The 25,557-nt window shown below is 34.3% G+C and overlaps 1 protein-coding gene across 6 annotated transcripts in view; it reads left to right on the forward strand.

The window, feature by feature from the left end:
* Window positions 1-25,557, forward strand: part of OPA1 (OPA1 mitochondrial dynamin like GTPase) — a 101,938-nt gene that overhangs the window by 52,071 nt on the left and 24,310 nt on the right. For all 6 annotated transcript variants that reach the window (XM_077117900.1, XM_077117902.1, XM_077117901.1 and 3 more), the window contains 10 exons: window positions 763-827; window positions 1,569-1,645; window positions 10,075-10,240; window positions 12,228-12,380; window positions 13,817-13,925; window positions 14,391-14,470; window positions 17,690-17,830; window positions 19,761-19,877; window positions 21,153-21,246; window positions 21,710-21,820. In XM_077117900.1, the coding sequence (XP_076974015.1) occupies window positions 763-827; window positions 1,569-1,645; window positions 10,075-10,240; window positions 12,228-12,380; window positions 13,817-13,925; window positions 14,391-14,470; window positions 17,690-17,830; window positions 19,761-19,877; window positions 21,153-21,246; window positions 21,710-21,820 (1,113 nt within the window). The remainder of the gene's footprint in view (window positions 1-762; window positions 828-1,568; window positions 1,646-10,074; window positions 10,241-12,227; window positions 12,381-13,816; window positions 13,926-14,390; window positions 14,471-17,689; window positions 17,831-19,760; window positions 19,878-21,152; window positions 21,247-21,709; window positions 21,821-25,557) is intronic.

Raw genomic sequence — 25,557 nt, forward strand, 5'->3', positions numbered from 1 at the left:
ATTAATATAGTATTAGATAGTATGTGGAAAATGGAAAACGTACAGATCTTCAATGGTTATACAATGAGATTTTTCCCTTTCACAGGAAACAATGCTATAAGCATGTTGCAGAGTCAAAGCAGATTAGAAAAGTTTGCAGTAGTGTTTGGGAAAAAGATCTTATTAAACTGTAATGAACTTGTGTCCCACATTTTTGGGGAAAAAGAGGAAATGGGTTGGAGAGCAGAGCACCCAACCTGTACTCTGGCTACATTGTACTATTTTTTGAATCCCACATTTGCCTACTCTATCTTTGCTTCCGTGTTTTCATCTGATGAGAATAAACTCTCCTTTCCTTTTCTTATATGGAAATCCTACCTATTTATCCCATTTAGTCACTCAACAACTCTGTGAATATAATTATTATTGCTGTTTTTTTCAGAAGAGGAAACAGAGGCATAGGGTAACTTACCCAGAGTCACTCAGCAAATAGATAGTAGACCCAGGGTTTAGATCTTGGTGGAATGACTCCAGAGTCCACGCTCTTATCAGCGGTACTGAACTGCCTCTGCTGTGTCTTGTGTGAAAAGAAAACTGGAGAACTAGAGTCAGGTGACTTTAGAAAGCTGTTACAATAGTGAAATTCTAGAGTCATAGTAGTAGGGGATATAGGTATACTCTCTGAAATTCAGTTAATACAGGGCATATATGAGGCAGCCCTTAATCACTACGTCTGGAACAAAAGACAGTCATCAAAATGGAACATTTTTGCTTCTTCCTCAGCAACACGCTTTAATCTCGAAACTGAGTGGAAGAATAACTACCCTCGCCTGCGAGAACTTGACAGGGTAATATTTGTGTACTTCATGTATTTTGCATATCTTAATCTAATATTGAGTTCTAACAAAATTTGACTTGATGAGAGAAATCTGGTTAACTAAATTGCTTTGATTTTGATCATGACTACAAATTTAGAGCTGCTTTCAGGAGGAGTACTCTCCTGCAATAATTTTAATTATTTACTATATCACATTAAAAAATAATTAGGGCTCATAGGTCATTGAAACAAGTGTTTTCTGAGGTGAAAGATATTCTTTAAAGTTTTAGAGAGTTGATGTATTTATGTAATCCAAAATCTTTTCAATTATAAATCAACTTTTTACCTTAACATGTACCATGAAGAAATATAATTAAATACTTTTTTCTTGATTCTAAAATGCCATCAATTATAAAGTACAACACTGATTTTCTAATTTACTAATATCCTAAATAAAATGCTTGCATTGATGTTTCATGTAACATTTCTTTATGTGAAAGTATTACATGAACAAATATTGTGTGAAAAGCTGCATTTAGAATTGAATAAATGAGATATGTGTTTTAAATCACTTTCTTTGTTATTATCTGGTTACTGATGTTCCTTAAAAAAAAAGATTGAAGAAGAAGAGTACTGTTTTGCTGTTAATGCATGTTTTAAACCTAACCTCAGCCTACTAGTCTGTCAAAGCCGTTATTTTTAATCTCTGAAAATCATGGTAGGATAATTACTATTTTAAGAAAATCTTACTTACTCTGATCTCTATCCCTAGAATGAACTATTTGAAAAAGCTAAAAATGAAATCCTCGATGAAGTTATCAGTCTGAGCCAGGTTACACCAAAACATTGGTGAGTATTTGACTTGATATTTGTCTCTTTTTCTCAAAGACTTTACTGTGTTGAACTATGATAAAATGCTAACACTCAGATCAGTAGAGGTGGTAACTTATTGTTGCCTTGGCTCATCATCCAAAAGACTTAGTAAATAAGCAAGAACAAAAAAAAAATACGTCTTTTTAGCAAAGTCTAGCCATTCATTATTGCAGTCTAACTGACTGAATTTCTTAAAGAAAGCTTTCTTTCTCTTTTTTAAACCTTGATTCATCTTTATATTTTCTTTACCTTCTATTTAATAAAACATAATTGTGATTTCTAAAAATTCATTAGGTAAAAGTTGCATCGTAAATATACAATCTGTCAGGATTGGTTGCTTTTGTTGAATTACTCTTATGGAATAAAATTATAGAGAGAATAGGTGTTTAGTTTGTAAAGGAAGTTTAATATGTATTTTCAAGCTCTGATTTCTGATTAAAAACAATTAGTGGTTTTTAAAGTATGTACCTAATATGTTGTGTACATATCAGTTTTGAATTGAAATTGTATTTAAGATTTTTTAAACAGCAAATAAATGAATCATTTTGAAAAAATAATCATGCAAATCCCTTTTAAAACCTTCCGTTCTTGCTTTGTGTAAATTTGGGCCACCTTAAATTTGTTCAAATTGGGCTCTATAGCACCAGAATTGTTCTGTGTCACTGAAAGAAGCTATGTATAAGTAGCCTTGCAAAAATTATAATCATATGTTTATGGACAAATTATTTCTACATAAGTTGTCTTTCTAATAAAATCTCTGGTATTTTAAGAATTTATCATTCTTGGAACAGAGCTATATTTATAGTTATTCATTATAAATATTTTCTGTCCCTCTTCTCTTTTGTTCAGTTGAAGGTTATCAAAATTAAGCCTAGACAGTAGTGCACAATCTTTAATTTAAAATTCTGTATCTGTGGTTTCTCCACTTCAGTGCCCTTTCTTTCTCCATGGTGAACTCTTTTCTCTTCAAGTACTCACAATATACCTATTCTCCTCTCCTTATCCAAAAAAGGAATCTGATCTTACCTATTCTTGTTGATTGAGTAATCAAATATAGACAAAACAACTTGTTACCTTTGTTATATTTTGTATTTTAGGCCAGTTCTGTGGTTTTGTATAAGTCATTTAGCTGTTGAAGTTACAGGAGATATAGAGATATATGTGTGTGTGTGTATGTATGTATTTATGTGTATATTTATGCATATACACACACAGCATGATTATAGTACTAGTTTCCTTGTTGTGTTATATTAGAATAATGTAGGTAGAGTGACTTTTAAAACTGTGATAACTAATAATGCTGCATATAAGACGAAAAATGTAGTTCCTTTGTAAATTAATTTCTAGCATCAGCAAATAGGTAGGTTAGTTGTATTTGGGCAGAACAACTCTGAAATCAAACTATACCTACACTCAAGTGAGCTTTGAAGATAAATCTAATTTATTTAATACACAGGTGGCTGAAGGGAATTGTGAAGGGACAAAAAATCTATACCACCAGATTGTCCATTGAGAAGGCAAGGGAGAGAGTTAGGACATCTGGCTGTTGGAGATTTGTTTCTTTGAACAGCTGGACCAGATGATTCTGTATCACCTTTTCATCAGCTTTTTTTCAGTCTAGTCTAGAGTTTAACAAGCATAGATCAGAATGGCAGGTCCTAATAACTGTTTATTCTCCCTATTCATGCCACATTGAATTAATCTGCATTATAGCCAAAACATTTTACTTACTTTTGCATTTTGCATCATAGTCGTTACTGTCTTAGGTTGTTTTTTTTTTGGGCAGGCACTGGAAATCGAACCCAGGTCCTCTGGTATGGCAGGCGAGCATTCTTGCCTGCTGAGCCACTGTGGCCCGCTCTCTTAGGTTGTTTTTATTGGTTGTTTGTTTGTTTGTTTTGCTGCTTATGCCTTCTGTGATATTCAGTCATAGATCATTTGATCTATATTACATCATGTTATGACCTAACATGGTATTTTATTGTTTATTTATAGGCATTTTACTGTACTTCAGTTATATTTTTAGAAGTTTATCAGGGGTTTAGATTTGACATACAATACATTATAATGAGAAATAGGATCCCAGTCGAGTTTTCCTGACATTAACATATACTGAGATAGCGATATACATTATCATCATTGTAGATACATATTTTTTTTCATGTCCACTAGAAGCCACTACTGGCTGGCTTCATAGTAATAAACTTTTTTAAAAATGGTACCTAATATTTTTTGCCAAAGCAGTTTTTGGTGGAAAGTAGTAAATTTAATATTATTTTGATTGAGTTTAAAAGGATGAAAGAAATTGGGGACACACAGTGGATTCCCCTGTCTCAGATTTGAGGGATCAAAGAAGGGTTTTGATATCATAATCTGAGATTTAAAGGATAAAAAGGAAAGCAGGTGTAGGAATATTGCAGAGGCCAGAAGATGAGAGCAACAGAGGTAATACAGGTAGTTGAAAGTAATTCCCTATGGCTGTAATATAGATGGAGACCAGAAACAGGAGATGAAACAATAAATGTCAGCAAAGTATAAATTGTTAAGGGACTCACAAGTCATGTTAAGAAGCTTGGAATTTATCCCGTGAGCAATGGGGGCTACTGAAGAAGTTTAGGTTAGATTTGCATTTTAGAAAGACCTCTGTAGTATGGAAAATGACATACAGATGAAGAAAACTATAAGCAAGTAAGCAGTCGGCTTTTGGAGTAATCTAGGTGAGAGGTGATGATGGCTTGCACAGGACTTACTGATTGCTTGGATGTGGAGGTAATGAAGAAGAGTCTATTAAAGACTGAATTTTTTTATATCCTGTAATTACATTTCTAGAATCTGTGGAAATAAAGGATATATCTGACAAAGATGAACACATAAGAATCTTTACTGTGGTATTGTTTATAATTGTCTAAAACTGTAAACTGTCTAAATTATAAATTGTCTAAAAAAAATTGAAAACAATCTGTATGCCCTGTTTGGAATTACATAAAATTTGGCTCATCCATAGAGTGGATTACTGTGTAACCATTGAAAAATATAAGATATTGGCATGGACAAAAATGCAATATATTTTTAGAGTAAAGAAAGTTTTTATAAAAGAGTATATATAGTATCATCCACATTTCACTTGTATAAATACAATTGCACTGTGTCACGTTGAAACTGTTCTGTACCCAAGAAAAGCCATGTTTTGATTATATTGTTTCCATGGTGATGTGACCCACCCATTCAAGATAGGTTGCTTTCTGGAGTCCTTAAAAGCTTAATGCTGACTCAGGCAGAGACATTTGGAGATGCATAAAACACACCCCTGGGAAAGCCATTTGAAAGAAGAAGTCTGGAAAGAAAGTTGGCAGACGTAGCTGTGTGTCTTCCCAGCTGACAGAGAGACACCAAATGTCATCAACTCTCTTGAGTAAAGGTATCTTTCTCTGGATACCTTAGTTTGGACATTTTTATGGCCATAGAAGTATAAACTTGTAACTTAATAAATTCACTTTATAAAAGCCAACCCATTTCTGCTATATTGCATTTCCAGCAGTGTTAACAAACTAAAACAGATTTTGATATCAGAGAAGTGCTGTGGTTTGCAAATACCAAACGTGTTGGAATGACTTTTTAAGTGGGTGAGTGGAAGATTTTGGAAGAATTGTGAATAATTTGAAAAAAAAAAAAAAGCCTAAAATTCTTTGAAGAGACTATTGGTAGAAATATGGACTCTAAACGTATTTTTGAATATGGCCTTAGACAGAAAGAATGCATGTGTTACTGCAAATTGAAAGGAAGGCAACCTGTGTTTTAAAGTTGCAGAAAATTTGGGCAAAATTAAGTATTGGTATTGAGGGAAGGAAAATTTGGGAGTAATGAACTTGGATATTTAGCAGAAATTTCCAAAGTACATATGGAAAATGTAGCCTGCCTGCTTCTTGCAGCTTATTAGAATGCAACAGGAAAGATGCAAGGTGAGAACTGAACTCTTGGGTACAGAAAAACCAGAAACTGATGGTCTAAAATTTTGGACTTCCAGAAAGGGAGACCCTAGAAAATAGTGCCCTGTGTGAGGATTTAACCGAACATGGAATCAGTTAGCCTTTTCAGAAAAAGTCGGAATTGAAAGTGGAGTTTTCCGGAAAAGAATTATGGAAAGTCCTGTTATCTGATGGCTATGATCCCTGTATACTGCAAAGAAAAACAGCAAATTTCTTGTGAGATCTGCATAAATAGAACCACTACCAGCATGAACTAAAATAGGTTGAAAAGGGACAGATTGAAGGAAAAGACTTCAAAGGTAGAACCATAGAAGCTAAGGTCTGAAGCCAAGAAAACTCAGGCAAGGAGAGCAGATTTACCCATGTACTTGGAGAGGGTGAGTTTGCCCCAGAGGCAGAGGGCGGGTCTACTGCCTTAATATTCAGGAAGAATTTTGGTACCCCCGGCCTTGGAGACAATGGAGCCAGAAAAAGATGGTCTCCCCCGGGTCCCCCAGTGTTGTGACCCTCACCTCAGAGTTTAGAGAGAGCAGAGCCAATTGGTTATGCCCTTGGAAAACATGGTTATGCCCTTGGAAAACATGGGACTGCAGCTCCCTAAAACCCTGAAGATGAATGACTCTCAGACTTTGAAATCTTATGGCATTTGCTTTGCAAGATAACTCCTGTTTCCCTTCTAATCTCCCCCTATGGCAGTCGGGACCTTTATCCTATGACTGTCCTTCCTTTGTATATTGGCAGCAGATAACTTGTTCTGAGTTTTCACAGATCCACAGGTAGAGAAGAATTTTGCCATAGGACAGACCAGGCCTGTAATTGACTTTGATGAGCTAGAGTACTGTTTTTGACTTTGTGTTGCATTTGTATTATTACTGAAATGGTTTAAGGTTTTTGATATTGTAATGGAATTAATGTATTTTGTATGTAGAAAGAACATGTCTTTTTGGGGTCCAGAGATTTAAATCTGTTGTGTATCCCAGAAAAGCCATGGTTTTTAATCCTGATTCAATATTGTTAGGTGGAATCTTTTTTATTAAGTTTTTTCCATGGGGATGTGACCTTCCACCTGTGGGTGGGACCTTTTGATTAGTTGGTTTCCATGGAGATCTGTTTACACCCATTCAAGGTGGGTCACTTACTGGAATCCTTTAAGGGGAAGAATTTTGGTAAAAGCTTCAGGGCTGACACAGACAGAAATGTATGGAGATACAGAAAGAAAACGCCCCCAGGGAAGCCATTTGAAATTAGAACCTGAAGAAGAAAGCTGGCAGACTAAGCCATGCAGCTTCCCAACTGACAAAGAAACCCCAAACGTCATCAGCCCTTTCTTGAGTCAAGATATCTTTTTCTGGATGCCTTAGTTTGGACATTTTTATGTCCTTAGAACTGTAAACTTGCAACTTAGTGAATGCCCTTTAAAGTCAACCCATTTCTGGTATTTGCATTTTCAGCAGTATAACAAACTAAAACACACACACACACAAATATCATGTAGGCTTTAAATTTCTATAATGATGAATTAAGCTGTGAATAGTGGTTGTTCCCTGGAAGAAGAATGGGGATTGAGGGAGCTTCTAACTTTTTCTATATTTTTTGAACGTTTTATATGGAGTAAGTACTTGGCTTTAAAAGAAGAAATTTCCATTTTGATAGATGCTTTTAAATTTTTATCTAAATGGAGTGTAGATGAATTTCCCTGGAGACAAAGAAGGTAACCAATAAAACGAAGATGTTAGTTGTATATTGTATATTTGTGAGAGGTATCCTTGGATGATGGCAAAACCAGGCGAAGAAGAAGTCTGCAAGCCAAATGATAAGGAATATATGCTGGGAAATTGGTAAATGATACCAATAAGTTGGGATAGTGGATGGTATGACTAGATAGCATGGTTTCATAATTCACAGGGTTTTACATCAGAATTGAGGGCTAATAGTCCAGAACAGAGATTGTGGGGTGAGGAGGACATGGTATCTACCTTAGGTAGAATGAATGAGCAGCTTCCAGTTGAGAGAATTTAGGACAGTTGTTCTTCAAAGAGAACCAGGAAGAGCTTAGAGATGGACGAAACAGGAAGAATGAGAATGTAAAATGTTTTTTGGTCATGGAATAGGGTATTGGGGCTCAATAAAAAGTATTGTGATGAAGGGAGAGCAGCTTGGGAGTTGTTCTAGTGTGCTAGCTGTCAGAATGTAATATACCAGAAATGGAACGGCTTTTAAAAAGTTGCAAATTTACAGTTCTAAGGCTGTGAAATTGTCTAAATTAAAGCAAGTCTATAAAAATGTCCCTCTAAGGCATCAGGGAGAGATGCCTTGGTTCAAGAAGGCTGATGACGTTCAGGGTTTTTCTCTCAGCTGGAAGGGCACATGGTGAAGTCTACTAGCTTTTTGTTTAATGACGCTCCCCCAGGGGTGTTTTTCATCTTCATCTCCAAAGTTTTCTGGCTGTGCGGGCTCTCGTGGATCTGTGGCTCTCAGGCTCTTTCCAAAATGTTTCCCCCTTTTAAAGGGCTCCAGTAAGCAACCCCATCTTGAACAGGTGGAGATGCACACCATGGAAGCCATTAATCAAAGTTACTACCCACAGTTGGGTGGGTTACATCTCCATGGGAACAATCAAAAAGTTCTCAGCCAGCAGTATTGAATGAGGATTAAAGGACATGGCTTTTCTGAGGTCCACCACAGATTCAAACCGCACAGCAATTAAAAGACAGAAGAGCTTGAATAAGGTTAAGAATCAACAGCCACCTTTGGTCTTTGAGATACTTCAGCCTCTTAAAAAGAAAGTTAACTTTGGGATTTATCATCGTTTCCTTGAGAGGGTGCCTGGGATGGAAATTCCTGGCCCACAGATTCCCAAGAAGAGGTGAAAGCCCATGTCTGTACTGAGGCAGGAGCAGAAAAAAGCACTGTTTTAAAGCTGGATCCTGGTTTTGTGTTTCTCTTTCAGAAATCTCTCTTGAGGTTTTGCCTCAAATTTTATCTGAATAGGAACCCTGGACAAGCTTCTTTCCTTCCAGCTTGCTCCTGTAATTCCCTCTTTATCTGTCATATCCTTTCCTCACAGGTGTATTTGTAAGTGAAAAAAGCCCTTAAAGTTAGCATGGAGAAATTAGCATCTAAGCTCATTAATTCAGTACACCTAATTTTATACAGAATGTTTAGCAAATAGTCTTAATGGGGCTGGAGGAGTAACTGTTCTAACCCAAGAAAGTGTAGGTCAGCTTTTGGTTATCAGGGATGTTTCTGCTATTCTGAGCTTTGGAGCTGCATCGTAGAGGGTTGACGTTGCTATTAGCACTGACACCTTGATAAACAGACATTTTTGCATGTTGTGGTATACTGTTGCAATAGAAACTAGTTTGGGTGAAGCCAAATAAATATTTTCTTGCAATTTCAGGGTTTTTTCTTCTTGATTGAAATAGTTGTCTTGTTCTTATTTAGACATAAGATGTCTTTTAAGACAGAATTTTCAACTTGGTGATGTACCTTTTATACTGTTACTTTTATCATGAAGTGATGAACAGTCTTACATAGCAGTATCCCATAATATTCTTATACTTTGTGCTGTTGTCTAATAAATTGTTAAAATTATACCATGAAGTTTCAGTCTTGGGCTCTACTTCGCAATCAACATGTATGCAGGAGAAGTTGTATACATTAGCCTAATTTTAGGCAAATAAGCATGTGAAAAGATACTCAGAATTATTAGTCATTAGGGAAATGCGAATTAAAAGCACAAGATTCCACTATAAACTTAATAGTATGGCTAAAATTAAAATGACTGACCATACCAAGAGTTGGTAAGGATGTGAATGATCGAGAACTCTCAGGACTGCTGATAGGAACGTAAAATAATACAACCATTTTGGAAAGCAGGTAGCAGTATCTTTAAAAAGTAAACATATACCTGCTGTATGACCCAGCCATTCTACTCTTAGGTATTTTCCCAGGAAAAATGAAAGTATTTATGTTCAACCAAGACTTGTACATGTCTTTTCATATTCGTAGCACCTATACTTGTAATAGCCCCAAATTAGAAACAACCCAAATATCTGTCACCAGATACATGGATAAGCATTCATGCAGTAGAATACGACTCAGCAATAATAAGTGAAATAAAGGTATATACAACAACTTGAATATCAAAATAATTAAGCTGAGTGAAAGAAAATAGAAAATGCAAATGAATCTAGTGACAGCAGAGCCCATGCTTACAACTTTTTGAGGGTAATATGTTCATTATCTTGAGTTTGATGATGCATGGTCCTATACATATGTCAAACTGATCAAATTGTACTTTTGAAATATGTGCAGTTTTTTCTGTTAATTATACCTTAGTAAAATTATTTTTAAAAACTTAATATTGTCCTTCAGTTCAATGTTTTTGAATTTTTTGTTATTCTTTTTAAATTTCAGGGAAGAAATCCTTCAGCAGTCCTTGTGGGAAAGAGTATCAACTCATGTAATCGAAAACATCTATCTTCCAGCTGCACAGACCATGAATTCAGGAACTTTTAATACTACAGTAGATATCAAGCTTAAACAGTGGACTGATAAACAGCTTCCTAATAAAGCAGTAGAGGTTAGGATATAATTTAATTAAATGGGTAAGAAGCATTGTCTGAAAGGAGTAGGAGCTGTGAATTTTAGATTTTATTCCCATCACAACCACTCTTTATGGTTGTTATACACATTTATACTTTGTTCCTCATCTCTTTGTTGAGATTAATGTCAATGTTGCTCCCAGTTACAAAAAGTTGCTAATTGGTTTAGTGTTAGTCTGGAGAAATTGGTTTCTCTTCTAAAGATAGTATTTAATAAAACCAGTAAAATTTGCTTGAATGTGAAATGATTTGAACTTTTGTGGATGGAGATTTAGATAAGGAAGATTATGGATGAAATATTTCATCTACTGGTTTTCTAGAGGGTTTCATTATACTTAAATAATCATTTCCTTAGTTAGAATTTTGCCAAAAGATTAGACTGGAAGTTATAAGAAAGGATCTGAGAGAATATATTTCTGATACTGATGTATCTTGGCTCCACCACTTAATAGCCATGTGATCCTTGGGCTAGTTACTTAACCTTTCTGTGCCTCTGTTTCCTTATCTATAAAATGGAGGTGATAATGTTCCCTGCTTCACAGGGTTGTTATGAGGATTAAATAAATTAACACTTAAAGACTTCCCGGCCCATGGTAAGCGGCTCTGTAACTGCCACCTGCTGTTGTTAGGATCATCACCATCCAGGTCGATCTGCCATTCACATTACTCTGTGAAGAGTGACTTTTCTAGCTAGAGTCAGAAGTCCTGTGCTTCTGTGTGAGGTCGCTCATAAAATTGAAATCAGTATTAAAAATAATTTTGCTTTTCACACCAACTTAGAAACAAAATATAGCTTCTAATTCTTTACCTCTTTCCTACCCCACTGTAGCCCTGGCTTCTTCACCCCTCGTCTCAATTTCCTCATACTTCTCTAAGAACTCTTGCAGCCTCTTTTCTTCAGTTGCATGGTGCTGAACCCTGGTCAGGTCTCAACACATTTACCCCTAAACATCTAGAGACCTACTGCTGCCACTTCACTCGTTTTCCTCACTGTTGCCCTTAATTTTTTTTAGGCCCCGTCTCATACTAGAACATTTTTATATGTTAAGGTTCAAACAGTGAAAGAAGTTATTAAAAAGGCACTAGCTTTTTTCATGCCACTTTCCACTCTTCTACACTAGATGTGGTAAAAAGGACACAGGTTTGATCGGTCAAACAGATTATTATACTGACTTAATCACTCACTGTATTTTTTTACATTTGCCTTTTTTTGTACCCTAATTCCTTGATTTATATAATGAGAAGGGCTAAATATAAAATCTAACATTAAAAAGCTCACTTAAGCATACGTTGGTTCTGTTCTTGATTACTTTTGACAGTATGCCTCCTTTCACTGTTTGGTTAAAAGTTAACTAATCTAAATCTGAATAATGCTCAGCCATGTTTGAAAGTATTCTAGTACTTCATATCTTTGCAAAGATATGAAGAAGACTAAATAAACTAATTTTAAACTTTTTCTAGTGTGGAAGATATAGACAAACTCAGATGTCTACAGGATGAAGTAACTAAGAGAAATACATGGTGGCAGAGCATATATACCTTATCAAACAGGGCAGCTGTTAAGCAGTGCCAGTTGGTGGTATCATGTAGGAATGGGGGTCCATTGTTGCCAGATTGTTTAAGAGAAGCTGAAAATGCAGACTTAAATGAAGTCTCTCAATTTTTAAATGTTGGCATCTAGTTATTAAAAATTTAAAACACTCTGTATGTCTAGCAAAACATGTTAGGAGGCCAAATCCATTTCACCAGCCACCAATTGATACCTCTGAACTGCCTTTTTTTTTTAATATAATTTAGAGATTATATTTGCTGCCTTTTTAAAAAAATATAATTTCATATGTATTTTTTTGATAAGCTGATTTATCATATCTGTATGGCTTGAATTAATGAGTTATTTTTCATGCTATATATTAAATAAAACCATGTCGTGTAAGTACAGCTTTTTTCTCTGTTGGATAATTCTAGGTTGCTTGGAAGACCCTACAAGAAGAATTTTCTCGATTCATGACAGAACCAAAAGGAAAAGAGCATGACGACATATTTGACAAACTTAAAGAAGCTGTTAAGGAAGAAAGTATTAAACGCCACAAATGGAATGACTTTGCAGAAGACAGCTTGGTATATTATTTGTATTATAGGGTTATCAACCTCATATTTTTATGTATTTTGTCAAACTGAAACCCTTTTTACAAGGGACTGTTTTTATGTGATTATTTAAATTAATTTCTGACTTTGCAAGAATGAAGGATCTATAATTTGCCCTCTAACATTTCTCAATCCTTTTAAAATTACTCTTTGCATTCTTTCTTGGCTATCATTTCAGAAAAAAGTCGAATTTTGCAGTAAACAGGCTTCCATAAACTTCCAAAAACTGTCATCCATTAGCCATTACACAGACCTGATTTACAGATAATTTATTTTCATTTTACCCTCTGTGGTAATGAAAGAAATTAAATGCATTGGTTTCAGTGTTTTGTTTTGTTTTGTTTTTGTTTTTGTTTTCATGACAGGAACCGGGAACTGAACCGGGTCTCTGACCTGGCAGGCGAGAATTCTGCCACTGAGCCACCATCGCATGCCCAGTTTTCAGTGGTTTTGAATCATAAAATGTTAGGCTGCCAAAGTCATAAAACTGTCTTATATTAAATGCTTACTATGTGCTAAGAAGTCTGTTTTATAAGTATTGCTTTATTTAATTCTTATAACAGCCCTGTGTGTCATTGGTAGAGTTGGATTCAGACCCAGCTCTGTATGACTACAAACCCTGGCCCCCGTCCTCACCACCTGAAGCATCTTTTTTTTATATAAAATTTTCTCATCACCATTATCAAACTTTTATTAAATACCTCCTCTGTTCAGAGAATTAGGAGAGACACTATAGATTGACAAGATGGAATGGTTTTCTAGGAAAATATTAGTGGACTGATCATAATTATAATTTTATTTAATACTTGTCTTCATATTTGAAAACTGTATTCATTCTTGCTGAATATGTTATGAGACTGACTTTCTGAGAGGATGGTGCCATTTTCATTTGTTCATTTAAAACTTTTGAAACTTGAAAACCAATTTTCAGTTGAAAAGAGCAACTGATATTTATGCTTGTCTTATCCTTTTAATCTTCCTCCCAGTTACTCTTTTTATTGTTGTTTATATGAGATAATGGTTATTACTTTTTTTCTCTTCCTTTTTTGAAGAGAAAAAAGACAGGTGTGGCAAAAAGGAGAAGTGGAGATGATCTGATTTTTAGTCCCTGAATGCAAGGCTCTGAATATTGCATTTTTTGTAGTTAAATATGCCTCTCTCTGGATTATTTTAAAGATAGCTCATTTAATTCGGGCTAGGAAAGAATCTCTAATATTTGTATTTTAGACAGAAAGCTGACAAATAAGCAGGTAAATAAAAGAACTTCTGCATTTTTATGGGAGGGACATAACTTTTATGTTGTTTTAGCTACATCTGTTATTTTAGATATTTACTAAGTTGCCAATTTGAATGAAATTGCTAAAATATGACATAAATCAAATTAATTTTTTCCTTCTTTATTATTTCAGAGAGTTATTCAACACAATGCTTTAGAAGACCGGTCCATATCTGATAAACATCAGTGGGATGCAGCTATTTATTTTATGGAAGAGGCTCTTCAGGCTCGTCTGAAGGATAGTAAGTAGGGACACAGGTCATTGAGTTCTGAGTATTTGCAATGGTGAAAGAGTCATCCAACTTTTAGGAAGTATTATAAATATAATGTCATTAGTACTATAGTTGAATAGTATTTGTGAGATTTTCAGTCAACTGCTTATTAATTACTATAATATTAAATAAATTAGACACATGATGCTTATATGTGCTCATTCTAAAAAGCTGTAATTGATAATATTTTAGGGTGTTTGCTACTGTACTTATAGGAATTTTATAAGCCATAATACTTTCCAGAGATTCTAAACACATACATAATTAAATTCTTATACATATTCCATTTCAGTCATGTAATTTTTTTCTTTATTCAAACTGACTATGTTGATACAGTGTTTAAAAGTAGTTAAGAAAGACCATCATCAGTTGTAATTTATATACTTGGTAAATGACAAAATTCTTGACAGATTAAAATAATTTTTACTTTTCTAGCTGAAAATGCAATTGAAAACATGGTAGGTCCAGATTGGAAGAAGAGGTGGTTGTACTGGAAGAATCGGACCCAAGAACAGGTAAAAACAAATCTCTGGTCTAATAATGCTGTAGTTTTGTTCATTTTAATTCAGGCATTAAAATTTAACCTTTGCATGACTGTAGACTAGTCTGAAATATTTCAGATGTTTTATATCAGACTTTCTAAAATATGGTGAGTCTTTAGAATAAGCATAAATTACAAACGAAAGTTATTTTAAAAAGTAAAGTAACTGTTATTTTAAAAAGGTATCAGGAATGAAATGTGCTCCTTTTGTGGTTGGTCATTATTCATTTTGATTTCTTATTTAAGAGGTTAAAAAAAGAAAATGAAAATTATGAAGAAAAAATGCCAAGAATTTAAGATCTAGAATGAATGTGTTTAGAAAAAAGGAATATAATGATTTTTATTACCTTTTCATATTCTATTATGTCTGGATTTTTCCGTTAATAGTTTATTCAGATCATTTTATTCTGTTGTATTTCTCATCTGTGTCTACAAAATGAGTATGTCTACAAAAATAAAGATTCAGACAGAAAGCAGAATTGTAGAATTCTTTCATTTAATAAACATCTAATGAGCATCTCAACAGAACAAGATAAGTAAAAATAACTTAAAGAATGAGTAAATAGAGGGAAAATATTCAAGTAATTAAAGCCCCTACATCCTACCCCTACCCTTTTTATTCCTTTCTTCTTCTTGTGGCTTCTTTTCCTATATAGCATTCAGTCTTTTACTTCTGTCTCATTCTTATGTTCATTCATTAAATAAAAGCGTTTAAATAGAATACAGAATTTAAATACGTAAGTAAATGAAGTAATGAATAAAAAAGACTGGGCCTCCAACCCTCTTCTCTTTTTTTCTTTGTTCATGCATCCTTTTAATTAGAGAAAGGAGACTAAAAAATGAAAAAGTCAAGAGAGGTGATACAGAGAATGAAAAATTACCAACTTACATATCATCCCTAGTTCATTATTGATTTACATTGTTTTTTATTTTTATTTTAGGTACAGCATTAAATTATTAAGTAACACCCTATTTTTTTTCAGTTTCACTTATTTCTCGCTTTATAAGCTTCATATCAGATATGAGTTTCACCTTGTCTCAAAGTGGTAAAGGGGCCAGTCTTCCATTTCTCTTTTTTTCTGTCATGATTTATGTGAAAAATAAGTCATTAGGAGCCTGAAGAAAAGCTGAGGAACAGAGTTAGTGATTGGATCGTGCACACCAGGGTATCTCACTTACCTCTGCTATGCAGATGGCCTGAGAGCGGGCAATCTATCAGAAAATAATTTCTAGGGGATCCATCAGTGGTTTCTGACTTTGAACCAGGAAGAGGCATTGATTATAATGAGCTTGTGTAAGGCAGATAAACTCCAGGCAGAAAAAAAATGGGCCTAGATTCTCTCCAGAACAATTGACAGTGGCAAAATTTGCTTTGGCAACCTAGTGGTGAATATGCTGTGTTCAGATACTCCCAAGGAGACATTATTCGTGACTATAAATTCTTTTCCCCTGGAACTTGGGTCCATAGGGCATCCATCCCTCAAGAGAAATTGAGGAATTAGTTTTGAAGTTAACACAAAGAGTCTTTAGCGTAGAAGAGAAATGTGGAACCCTTCAGAGAAGAGCCCCTTCCTCCCTCTCCCCTCTAGGATTTCAGAGCAAGATTCCTAAGACCTGGGATGATCATAAAACAGAGGCCAAATTTGGGGTAAGAGAGGAGGGCACATCAGAATCACCTGAGCGGGTATTTGTGTTTGTCTGTTTTGTTTTTTCCTACAAGGTAGAGCCTCATGTTCAGACTCACTAGATCAGATTTTTCTCCTCTAACCTTTCTAACCCTCCCCCTCTAGTTGAGAACCACTGTTCTAGACCTCATACTTGGAGATCACAGTGAGAAACAGAGATTCTAGAAGAGGCTGAGAATATCCTCAGATCTAGGATTGCAAATTTAGCTGCCATGTAACAGTTCTTTCTACTGTCTTTATGAGTGACAGGATTTAGCAGGAAAAGAAGTAAGATTATCCAGAGATAAAGGTGAAAAACCCATGGTCTGGAAACTATTTCACGTTTTGTATTGTTTGTTTTTCATTAATTTTCTAGAAAAATCCATCTTGTGAAAAACTCACCTTATCTGTGCTGAACTAATGAAGGTCAGTTAGGATAGATGGTAGACTTGTTATACTCCTCTGAAAGCCAAGTGTGGTGGTAGCAGTAGAGCTGGGACAGGTAGAAAGGTAGAATGGAAACACAAAAGACAGAAGATTTGGAAAGTACCAATTTCAGAAATCTCTTTCCTACCTCACATTAAATATCCAGATGTTCAAGCAAACAATGAAATTTTTCATTAAGCAATATTCCTTTTAAAGTGTTATGTTTTCAGAAAATAAAATAGTAACTCTTTGCAAGCCATGTATTTGTCTTTAAGGATTTTCTTGTACAAATACTCAGATTCTGTAGCTATGGTACAGTTTGGGTTAAATTACTGTGGTAATTACTTAAGAGTAATCGATGAATTTGAAGGTAGTTTCTCTTACCATGCAATGTTGAATGTAGTGTTGAAAAAAGAAAAAGATAAGTTCAGTTTTATATAGGAGAATAGTCTTGTATTCTAGACTTTTTACTGGTGTGTATATGTTTTCCTCATTTGGTGAAGAGAATTTAAGAATAATGGGTACTAACCTCACAGAAGCAGTCTGAAGCACAGTTTTTGTTGTTGTTGTTGTTTTGCATGAGCAGGCTCCAGGAATGAAGCACAAATTTTAGTTAAATGACTTTTTAAAAATCTATGTGTTTTGTATTTCTATATCAGAAATGAAACATATTAGCATATGTGAGTCTTTTCAGTAATCTGATTCTTAAATATGAGGCATTTATAGAACTTTATCTCTTCCCATACCTTTAGGGGACTTTTTCCTAGACCTTGATTATACACTAAAGTCAAAAAAGAATTAAAGGAAGTTATTAGTAATATGTCTGGTGCTAAAATTTCAGCAGTAAATGTATTAGCAAAAGTAAAATATAACAAATAGAGCTAATTCCTGCTTTATCTCCTCTCATAAGGCCAGGCTGTTCTCCATTCGTAGACCTGTTGCCCTGTATTTATAAGCCAGGTTGTTCTTTCTTCTTTTTCGTAATTAAGTTTGTATTGCCTGTTGCACAATAATAATGTATTTATTAAAATTGAGACTCTGTTTTTACAAGTGTGTCAAATTATGAACTATCGAAACACAGTTCTCTTTTAAACCTTTTAAAGTGTGTCCATAATGAAACCAAGAATGAACTGGAGAAGATGTTGAAATGTAATGATGAACACCCAGCTTATCTTGCAAGTGATGAGATAACCACAGTCCGAAAGAACCTTGAATCCCGAGGAGTAGAAGTGGATCCCAATTTGGTAATAAGTAATGTCAAAAAACATGAACCTGTTCCTTAATCTTTATTTATTTCAGTAAAATATAACTACTTTTACTGTTACTTAGCTATTTAAGTCCTCAGTTTAACTTTGATTGTGTATATATTTGCTGACAAAAACTCAAACATTTGGTTGTATAGAGTAGAAATTTTATTCTCACAGTTGCTTTTGTAAGTCTAATGCCTTAATTTGTAAATGGAGAAACTTGAGGCTTAGAGAAGTGAAGTTACTTAGGCAAGTTGAGCTGTTCAATTGGTCAAAAGTTTGACCCACTCAGAGCTTTCCACCACATCACACTGTTTCAGATTACAAAATAGAATTTCTGCTTAAATATGGCTCCTTGTGTATACGTGCAGTATTTTACAATCAAATAATATAGCTCAGTCGGGTTGAAGTGGATTTAGAAAAGCTGTGAAATAAATTTTTATTAAGTTGGATAAAGCTTTTGGGTCCTATCTCGGTTTGCTCATTTATAATGGATAGAAGGATAAACATAGTCTATATTTAGACTTTTTTTAATGTGTTTTCATGAGATTTGTTCGGGACAAAGTAAGAACAACAGCAAATGTTTCTGGGCATACATGCCCTCCTTCTTAGTTAGGATATATGTAAGTGATCAAAAGTCCATTTTAATATTAGCCTATGTGAAACCCATTTAGAAACATAAATCTTGTGGGGAAAGCAATCATGTTAAAAATTACACAGTGAAACATGTTTTCTTTGGAAGATGATCTGGCATTTATGTTTCTATACTGAGAAATGAGAATACTTATTTTAAATTTCACTGAAGGGCAAGGAAAGAAAACTGGTAAAACTCAAAAGGATTTGAAACTATTCATCTAGCATTTTTCATAATTTGAAAATGAGGTTAAACTAATGCTTAAATGAGATATTTAGTTAAACATAAGTTTATCCACATTGGTTTTAGCTCTCAATTATAAGTTGTGTTCTATTTGATACTTTTAAACTTTATGTGCCTTTTAGTCTTGATACTTTGTTTAATGTGATAGGAAGAACTTTCTCTTAAAAGTGGAATGTAAGAGTTTGTGTGATTTTTTTTTTTTTTTTAAGGCGCTTGCTTGTATGTTAGGGTTTGAATTGATTGTCCATCCTAACTGCTTTTTGGAATCAAGAAAATCTCTTGAGTGTTTTTTTTCTCCCCCAAGTGATATTTTGTTCAGAGTGCTTTATGAAACTATTAAAAAGGTAGTAAAGTAAGATGAAACAAATGTTGGATGGACTAGCTTTCAGGAGATATGAATTCTAGCACAGTTCTATCCTAATTGCTAATAATATCACCTTGAGTAATTTATATGATGTCTCTGAACCCTATTTTCCTCATCTGTGAAATGGGTTGATGGGACTTATTCTAGCTACTTAACATTAATGTTGTTATGCTTAAAAAAGACAATATATGTTAAAAAAAAAAACTCTCAACACTCTAACAGACCATATAGTATAAAGTAATGGGTATTATGACAATTTGATAGCAGTGGACTTTCTTAAGTCAGAAAGGAAATATTGTTAGATTGATGGGCATTGTCTGAGACCAACTTCTTAGTCCTAACCCTGTTGCTAATTAGTTCTGTGAACTGAGACAAGACTTTTGACCTCTTTTTGCCTGGTTTATTTACCTCAAACTAGAAGAAAATCTCCACCTTATCTACACTATTAATTGCCTATCTATATACAATAACATGCTTATTGAAAACAGCAGATTTTGAAGTACATAAGCTTGTAATGGATCAGAGTACTGATTAATCTTGAAAAAACTTTAGTGGATAGAAAGTTGGTAGAATAACTACAGTACTATTACTTTTAACTTTTTTATAATAAACCTTGTGCAAGACTTTTTCAGACTGATCCACATCAAGAGTGTACAGTAACTGGTTTCTGTCTTTTCTCATTTTAGATTAAGGACACTTGGCATCAAGTTTATAGAAGGCATTTCTTAAAAACAGCTCTAAACCATTGTAATCTTTGTCGAAGGGGCTTTTACTACTACCAAAGGCATTTTGTAGATTCTGAGGTAAGGTATCCAAAAACAAGGAGAAATGTTTGTTAGAGATAGTTGTTTAAACATGTTTTAAAGTAAACTTTAGCTGTGGCATTAATTTTAAGTCCTTTGATCTAGGAAAAACTATGCACAGTTTATAAAGAATGACCCACCTCATATCTGTTCAAAGATATTTACCACTTTGGTAGTAGCTCCACATCTTACTTGCACTTCATCCACAGTGCCTTTAAGCAGTGCCTGTAAGAAAAGTGAAACCACTTTTCTTTTGTTATTGATCTTCCATTTTTTTTAAGAATTAACTTTTGCATTAGAAAATAATACATTCCCATTTGTGTAAAATGCGTGCAATGAATAAACGGTAAAAAAAAGTAATTTTAGTTAACATTTTAGTGTTCAACTTTTTCTGTGTGTATGTGTGTAATTTATGTGGAAATCATATTAAAAGAAGTTTTTTATTCTTCTTTTCTCCTAAATCATATTGTTATTCTTTATTCACATCGGTAAAATATTGTTTAAATGATTCTTCAAAAGAACTGCATACTGTTCCTGGAATGGACAGTTTTACATAGCTTCATGTCACATTTTACAGGGTAACCCCTAGGTGGCAGCAGACTGATGTATTTTAGTCATTTTCTTACAAGCAAAACTGCTTTTTAAAGTATCCGTGTACAAGAACTCTGCAATCAGTGGTCTTAAAATTTTGAGTCCCGTGAAATGCTTTTCTTTTGTATTTTCATCTGCTTAGAAGAAAACTTGTATATAAATGCATGTATGTGAAAGTGGCAAGTTTTTTTGTACAACTTTAATTGTTGAGATGATAACTTCCCTACAAAATAAGATTACTTTTAAAAACTGTTTTTTTCATGTATAGCTCAGTTTCAGAAATAGCTTAAATACACACTCAAAGAAATGCAGTTAACCTAGGGACATATTTAAGTTAAATACAGTTGTTAATTGAAATGGAATACAAATTAAAGCTATATGCTGTGAATTTGTATTTGTCTATAAAGCAAAATTCTCTGCTTGACAAGTTTGTTTTGTAATTTGGGAATCAAAACAAAGCTATGTAGGTGTGGGGCAGATAGACCCCAATTCATATAGAACTTCGTGAATACTATGCAGAGAAAATCCTGCAGCTTATATGTATGGTAGAAATACACATATTGAATTAACTGAACATTTTTTATTAAAGTTTAGGATGTAAGTACTGACTTCTAGTATTTGTACTTGTTTATGATTATGGTTTTCAAGTTTACATTTGGTAATCTTTTTTACTTTATGTTTCAGTTGGAGTGTAATGATGTAGTCCTATTTTGGCGAATACAGCGCATGCTTGCTATCACTGCAAATACCTTAAGGCAGCAACTTACAAACACTGAAGGTAAGGCATATAGAAGCCGTTTTCTAGTTGTGACATCAAAACATAATGATAAAATCCATGTTTTATGAAAGGATGCCCAAGTACTTCCTTTTAAACCTGATAATTTTAATTTGCTCATAAAATATTAGTGAAAATAAATTGTAATTGAAAAAGATGGGAGTCTTTTCATAACACAAAAATTCTTTTATGAAGGAGTATAATGAGTATAACTTAGTTTTTTTTTATCTGCACTTCCATTAAAATGTTTTGGCTTGGAAATACTACTTTCTCTGAGGATATTTATCAGTTTCATGTTGATAAAAGTACTGTAATGCAGGTGGAATTTTCCTTATAACTGAGAAGTGTGAGCCTAACAAATCTAATATGAGAAAAATAGAAACTTATTCTCCATATTTGGTTATTTTTTCATTCCTCTGTGTTCATAAAAATGATGCTCTTCGGGTTTTTAATTTACTTTTAATAGTCAGGCGATTGGAGAAAAACGTTAAAGAGGTATTGGAAGATTTTGCCGAAGACAGCGAAAAGAAGGTTAAGTTGCTTACTGGTAAAAGAGTTCAGCTGGCTGAAGACCTCAGTAAGTAGTTCCTCCTGCCCATCTTCCTGCCTTTCACCTTCCCTCTTTCCATTTATTGTATTTGTTCATTCATTCAATCTCAGCCTTAAAGAAAAGTTGCAAGTACGTACAAAGAATTTTTTCCCCAAAACTATTCGAAAGTTGCTGCCTTGAAACCCTATCACTCCCAGGTACTTTAATGTATATTTCTTACAAACAACCATAACTTAACCACCATAATCCAGCCATTGAAATCAGGTTGTTAACATTGATACATTACTACCACCTAGTTCTCAAACCCCATTCAAATTCCATCCGCTATCTCAGTGTTCTTCATACAATGAGATATTCCAGGTTCCTCCTATACTTGCCCTGACCCAGTTTCTCTTTTTTTTTTTGGAGGCTGGAATTTGGAAATCACAATCTAGGCCCTATAGATATGCTCATTGTTATTGGAGTATCATTATCATTGTTCCCAGGCTCCCCGAGTAGAAAGAGCTAGAGAATATATAAATGTTATGAAAGTATATGTATTTGTATATATGTGTATTACAGCTGTATTTCTCTCCACATGTTTATGTTTAGACCCATTTAAATTGACACCAATATTTCCAATTCTAATCCACTACCACAGAGTTCATTCTAGTTTTCTCTCTTTCTGGATTTGTGACTCCTTTTTCGGACAATGAGAAACCTGACTCCTGGTGTCCTTAATATGTTTATTATTTTGTTAAGTTCCCCTGTATGTAACCAATCTATCCTCTCTAGCCCCTCAATTGCTCAAACTTCCTTTTCACCCAGCTCAGGCTCTAACACCATTACCACTGTGCCTCACCTTCCACTGACACCCGCAGCCCCCTGCCTAGGCTTTGGCACCCCATGCCAGATTGCCTTTCTTCAGCATTACCCTTTTTACTGAGATTATGCTCTGATGTCTTGGTTCCTGTCACCCCTGCAAACACATTTGCACCATGTTGCCCTTTTTCAGGATGCCCTTTGTACTGAGCTCAGGCTTTTTTTATCAGCCACCTTCCTCTCCCAGCCCTCTTCCCCACCCCACTCTGCCGTGTACACACATAGACACACAAACACACTGATTCTCTCCTCACCTGAAGCCAGACCACCTTTCTTGGAGACACCCTCTTCATCCCATTTATGCTCAGATACCCTGCACCAGATGCTTTCCTCACTATTGGACCAGGGCACCAAAACCACCATATGAATACTTTAACACTTTTCAGACTTTAACGCTTAGGCCATTGTGTCTTTCCTCTTCCTTTACTTTTTCCCACCCACCATTGACTACCCACCTCTACTGCAAATGCCTACCTAGATTGACCCTACTCATCACTTTGTCATATTGTTTGCGGGATTGGGCATGAACAGGAAGGGGGTATTTGATTCTTTTTTCAATGATCCTAACTTTCTGAAAATGTTTCTGTTACATCTTAAGATTTACTTAAATCTTTAGAACCCATGGAAATCAGTAAAAGGTTCATATTATTAAGAAACATAGTAGTGATTGGTGCTTCTGTTTTATTAGTGGCAGCCTACCTTTGTTATGAGTTCCCCTTATTTCAGCTTCGTGAAACAGAGTATTTTTACTCTGAATATGCATTTGGTTTCCAGCTAATTCCATAATATAAAATGGTCTTTTAAAATGAGCAACATATTGTATTTAGTTTTGCAAAACTGCTAAATTTGCAGTTTTCTAATTCCTAAGTTAAAGCAGATGTTATGTAGAAAACAATTCTTCAAATATGAAGACAGTTTCTAAGCTGAATTTATATCACTGCAATGCAATCACAAGACTATCTAGAAGAAACCAGGCAGGGTTTTTATTATAATTTGTACCTTGTACCTAAGCATTGTGCTGTCCCTTCTCATTTCATTCTCTCCCTCTATCCGAACCCTTCCTTTCTTTTTTTTCTTTCTCTATCTTTCTGTATAGATTATTTTACTGAAACATCTCATTTAAACCCTTATTTCCTTTTTCTGTTGTCTTTTCTTTTAGTTTTTCATGCCACTTTGGCAGTATGTTAATTTATAGAAAATCTTTGTATGTGTCTTAATTGCCTTAATTGTGTTACCTTAGGCCAGGTATCTTCCAGAGCCTTAGCTTCTTTGTCTGTAAAAGGACTACTGCCTTAGTTATTTCACAGGATTGTTAGGTGAATTAGTTCAATAAACACATCTGGAAGTCCCCCATTCAAAATTTTATGCTACATTAATACTGTTAGCATAAAAGGTATTTCAGTGCCATGATGTGTACACTTATACTTCTTTTGTATCGCTCAGAACATAATAATAAGGCAGTAAAATACTTCAATGAATGTTATTAGCTTATGCATTTTTAAAATGATTAAAAAGTATTGTCTTTTCTCATGTTTTGTAATAGTCCCTCACCCTCTTCATTCAATTAGATTATTTTTAAAAAGTGTATTACTGATTCATATATGTGTAATATCAAGTCAGTCTTACGTTCTCCTGGTGTGTTTCCTGAGAGAGTCCTGACATATAACCCTTGGAAGAATTTACAGCATTTGTACATATATAGTTACAGTAGTATTAATATACCAAGTAATGTCCTTGGTAGCAAATATTTCACCAGTGGCTCAATTCACCAGTCACACTAAAGGAAATGAGCCGTGACTTTGTCCATTAGTTGAAAAAGAGACTCTTAAGAGTGCTTTTTCTTTACTGTTTATCTTTAGTCTAACACTTGGGAATCTAGTCATGAGTACTTTCAGTCATAACAGTTGCTACTGTGTTATACATATCAAAGTTTTTTGCATAGCATGTTCCGTAGGAATGTATATTGGTTAATGGAATTTGGAAAGAGGAGGCAATCAAGAAAGCATTTATTAAAATTTTAAAATAATGTAGAATAGAATATTGTAGAGATTGGTAAAATTTTATTGTCATTTTTTTTGCCAGTTTTAAATTTGTGTGGTTTTAAGTCATTTCACCACTTTGTTTTGGAGATAAATCAACTGATTGTCTTTCCTTTTTTTAATTTTTACTTTTTTTATCTTTAACATTTTTTATTGTGAAATATAACACATGTATATACAAAAAAGCAATGATTTCCAAGTACATTTTAACAAGTAGTTATAGAACAGATTTAATGTTTGGTATGGGTTACAGTTCAATGATTTTTCATTTTTTCGTCTAGCTGCTGCAAGATGCTTGAGAACAACAGAAATATCACTATAATGATTCAGCCTTTATACTCATTTGTTAAATCCTGTCTTCTCTGTTATATGGCTCCTTCTATTTAAATGACACATATGCATAAAGGCAGTGCATTTCAAAGTACATCACAGCAATTAATTGCAGAACAGATTTCAGAGTTGGGTATGGGTTGCAGTTCCACAATTTTAGATTTTAATTTCTAGCTGCATTAAGGTACTGGAGTCTAAAAGAAATATCAGTATAATGATTCAGCACTCATACTCATTTGTTAAACCTGACCTCTGTATAACTCCACCATCACCTTTGATCTTCTTCCCACTCTTTCTGAGTATTTGGGCTATGCCCATTCTAACTTTTTCATGTTGGAAGGGACTGTCAATAATATGGGATAGGGAGATGAAACTAGTTGATCTTCTGGAAAGCCTGGCCTCTCTGCATTTTATCTGGTCCAGGGACCCATCTGGAGGTTGTAGGCTTTTTTCTTTTAACTGAGTACATAATGAGTACAAAAGAAACAGTAAAGTATTCTCTCACGTTCTGGAGAAGAAACCCTAAATTCACCA

This window comes from Tamandua tetradactyla, chromosome 10 (assembly GCF_023851605.1).
Source record: "Tamandua tetradactyla isolate mTamTet1 chromosome 10, mTamTet1.pri, whole genome shotgun sequence".
In the NCBI taxonomy this organism is placed as follows: domain Eukaryota; kingdom Metazoa; phylum Chordata; class Mammalia; order Pilosa; family Myrmecophagidae; genus Tamandua; species Tamandua tetradactyla.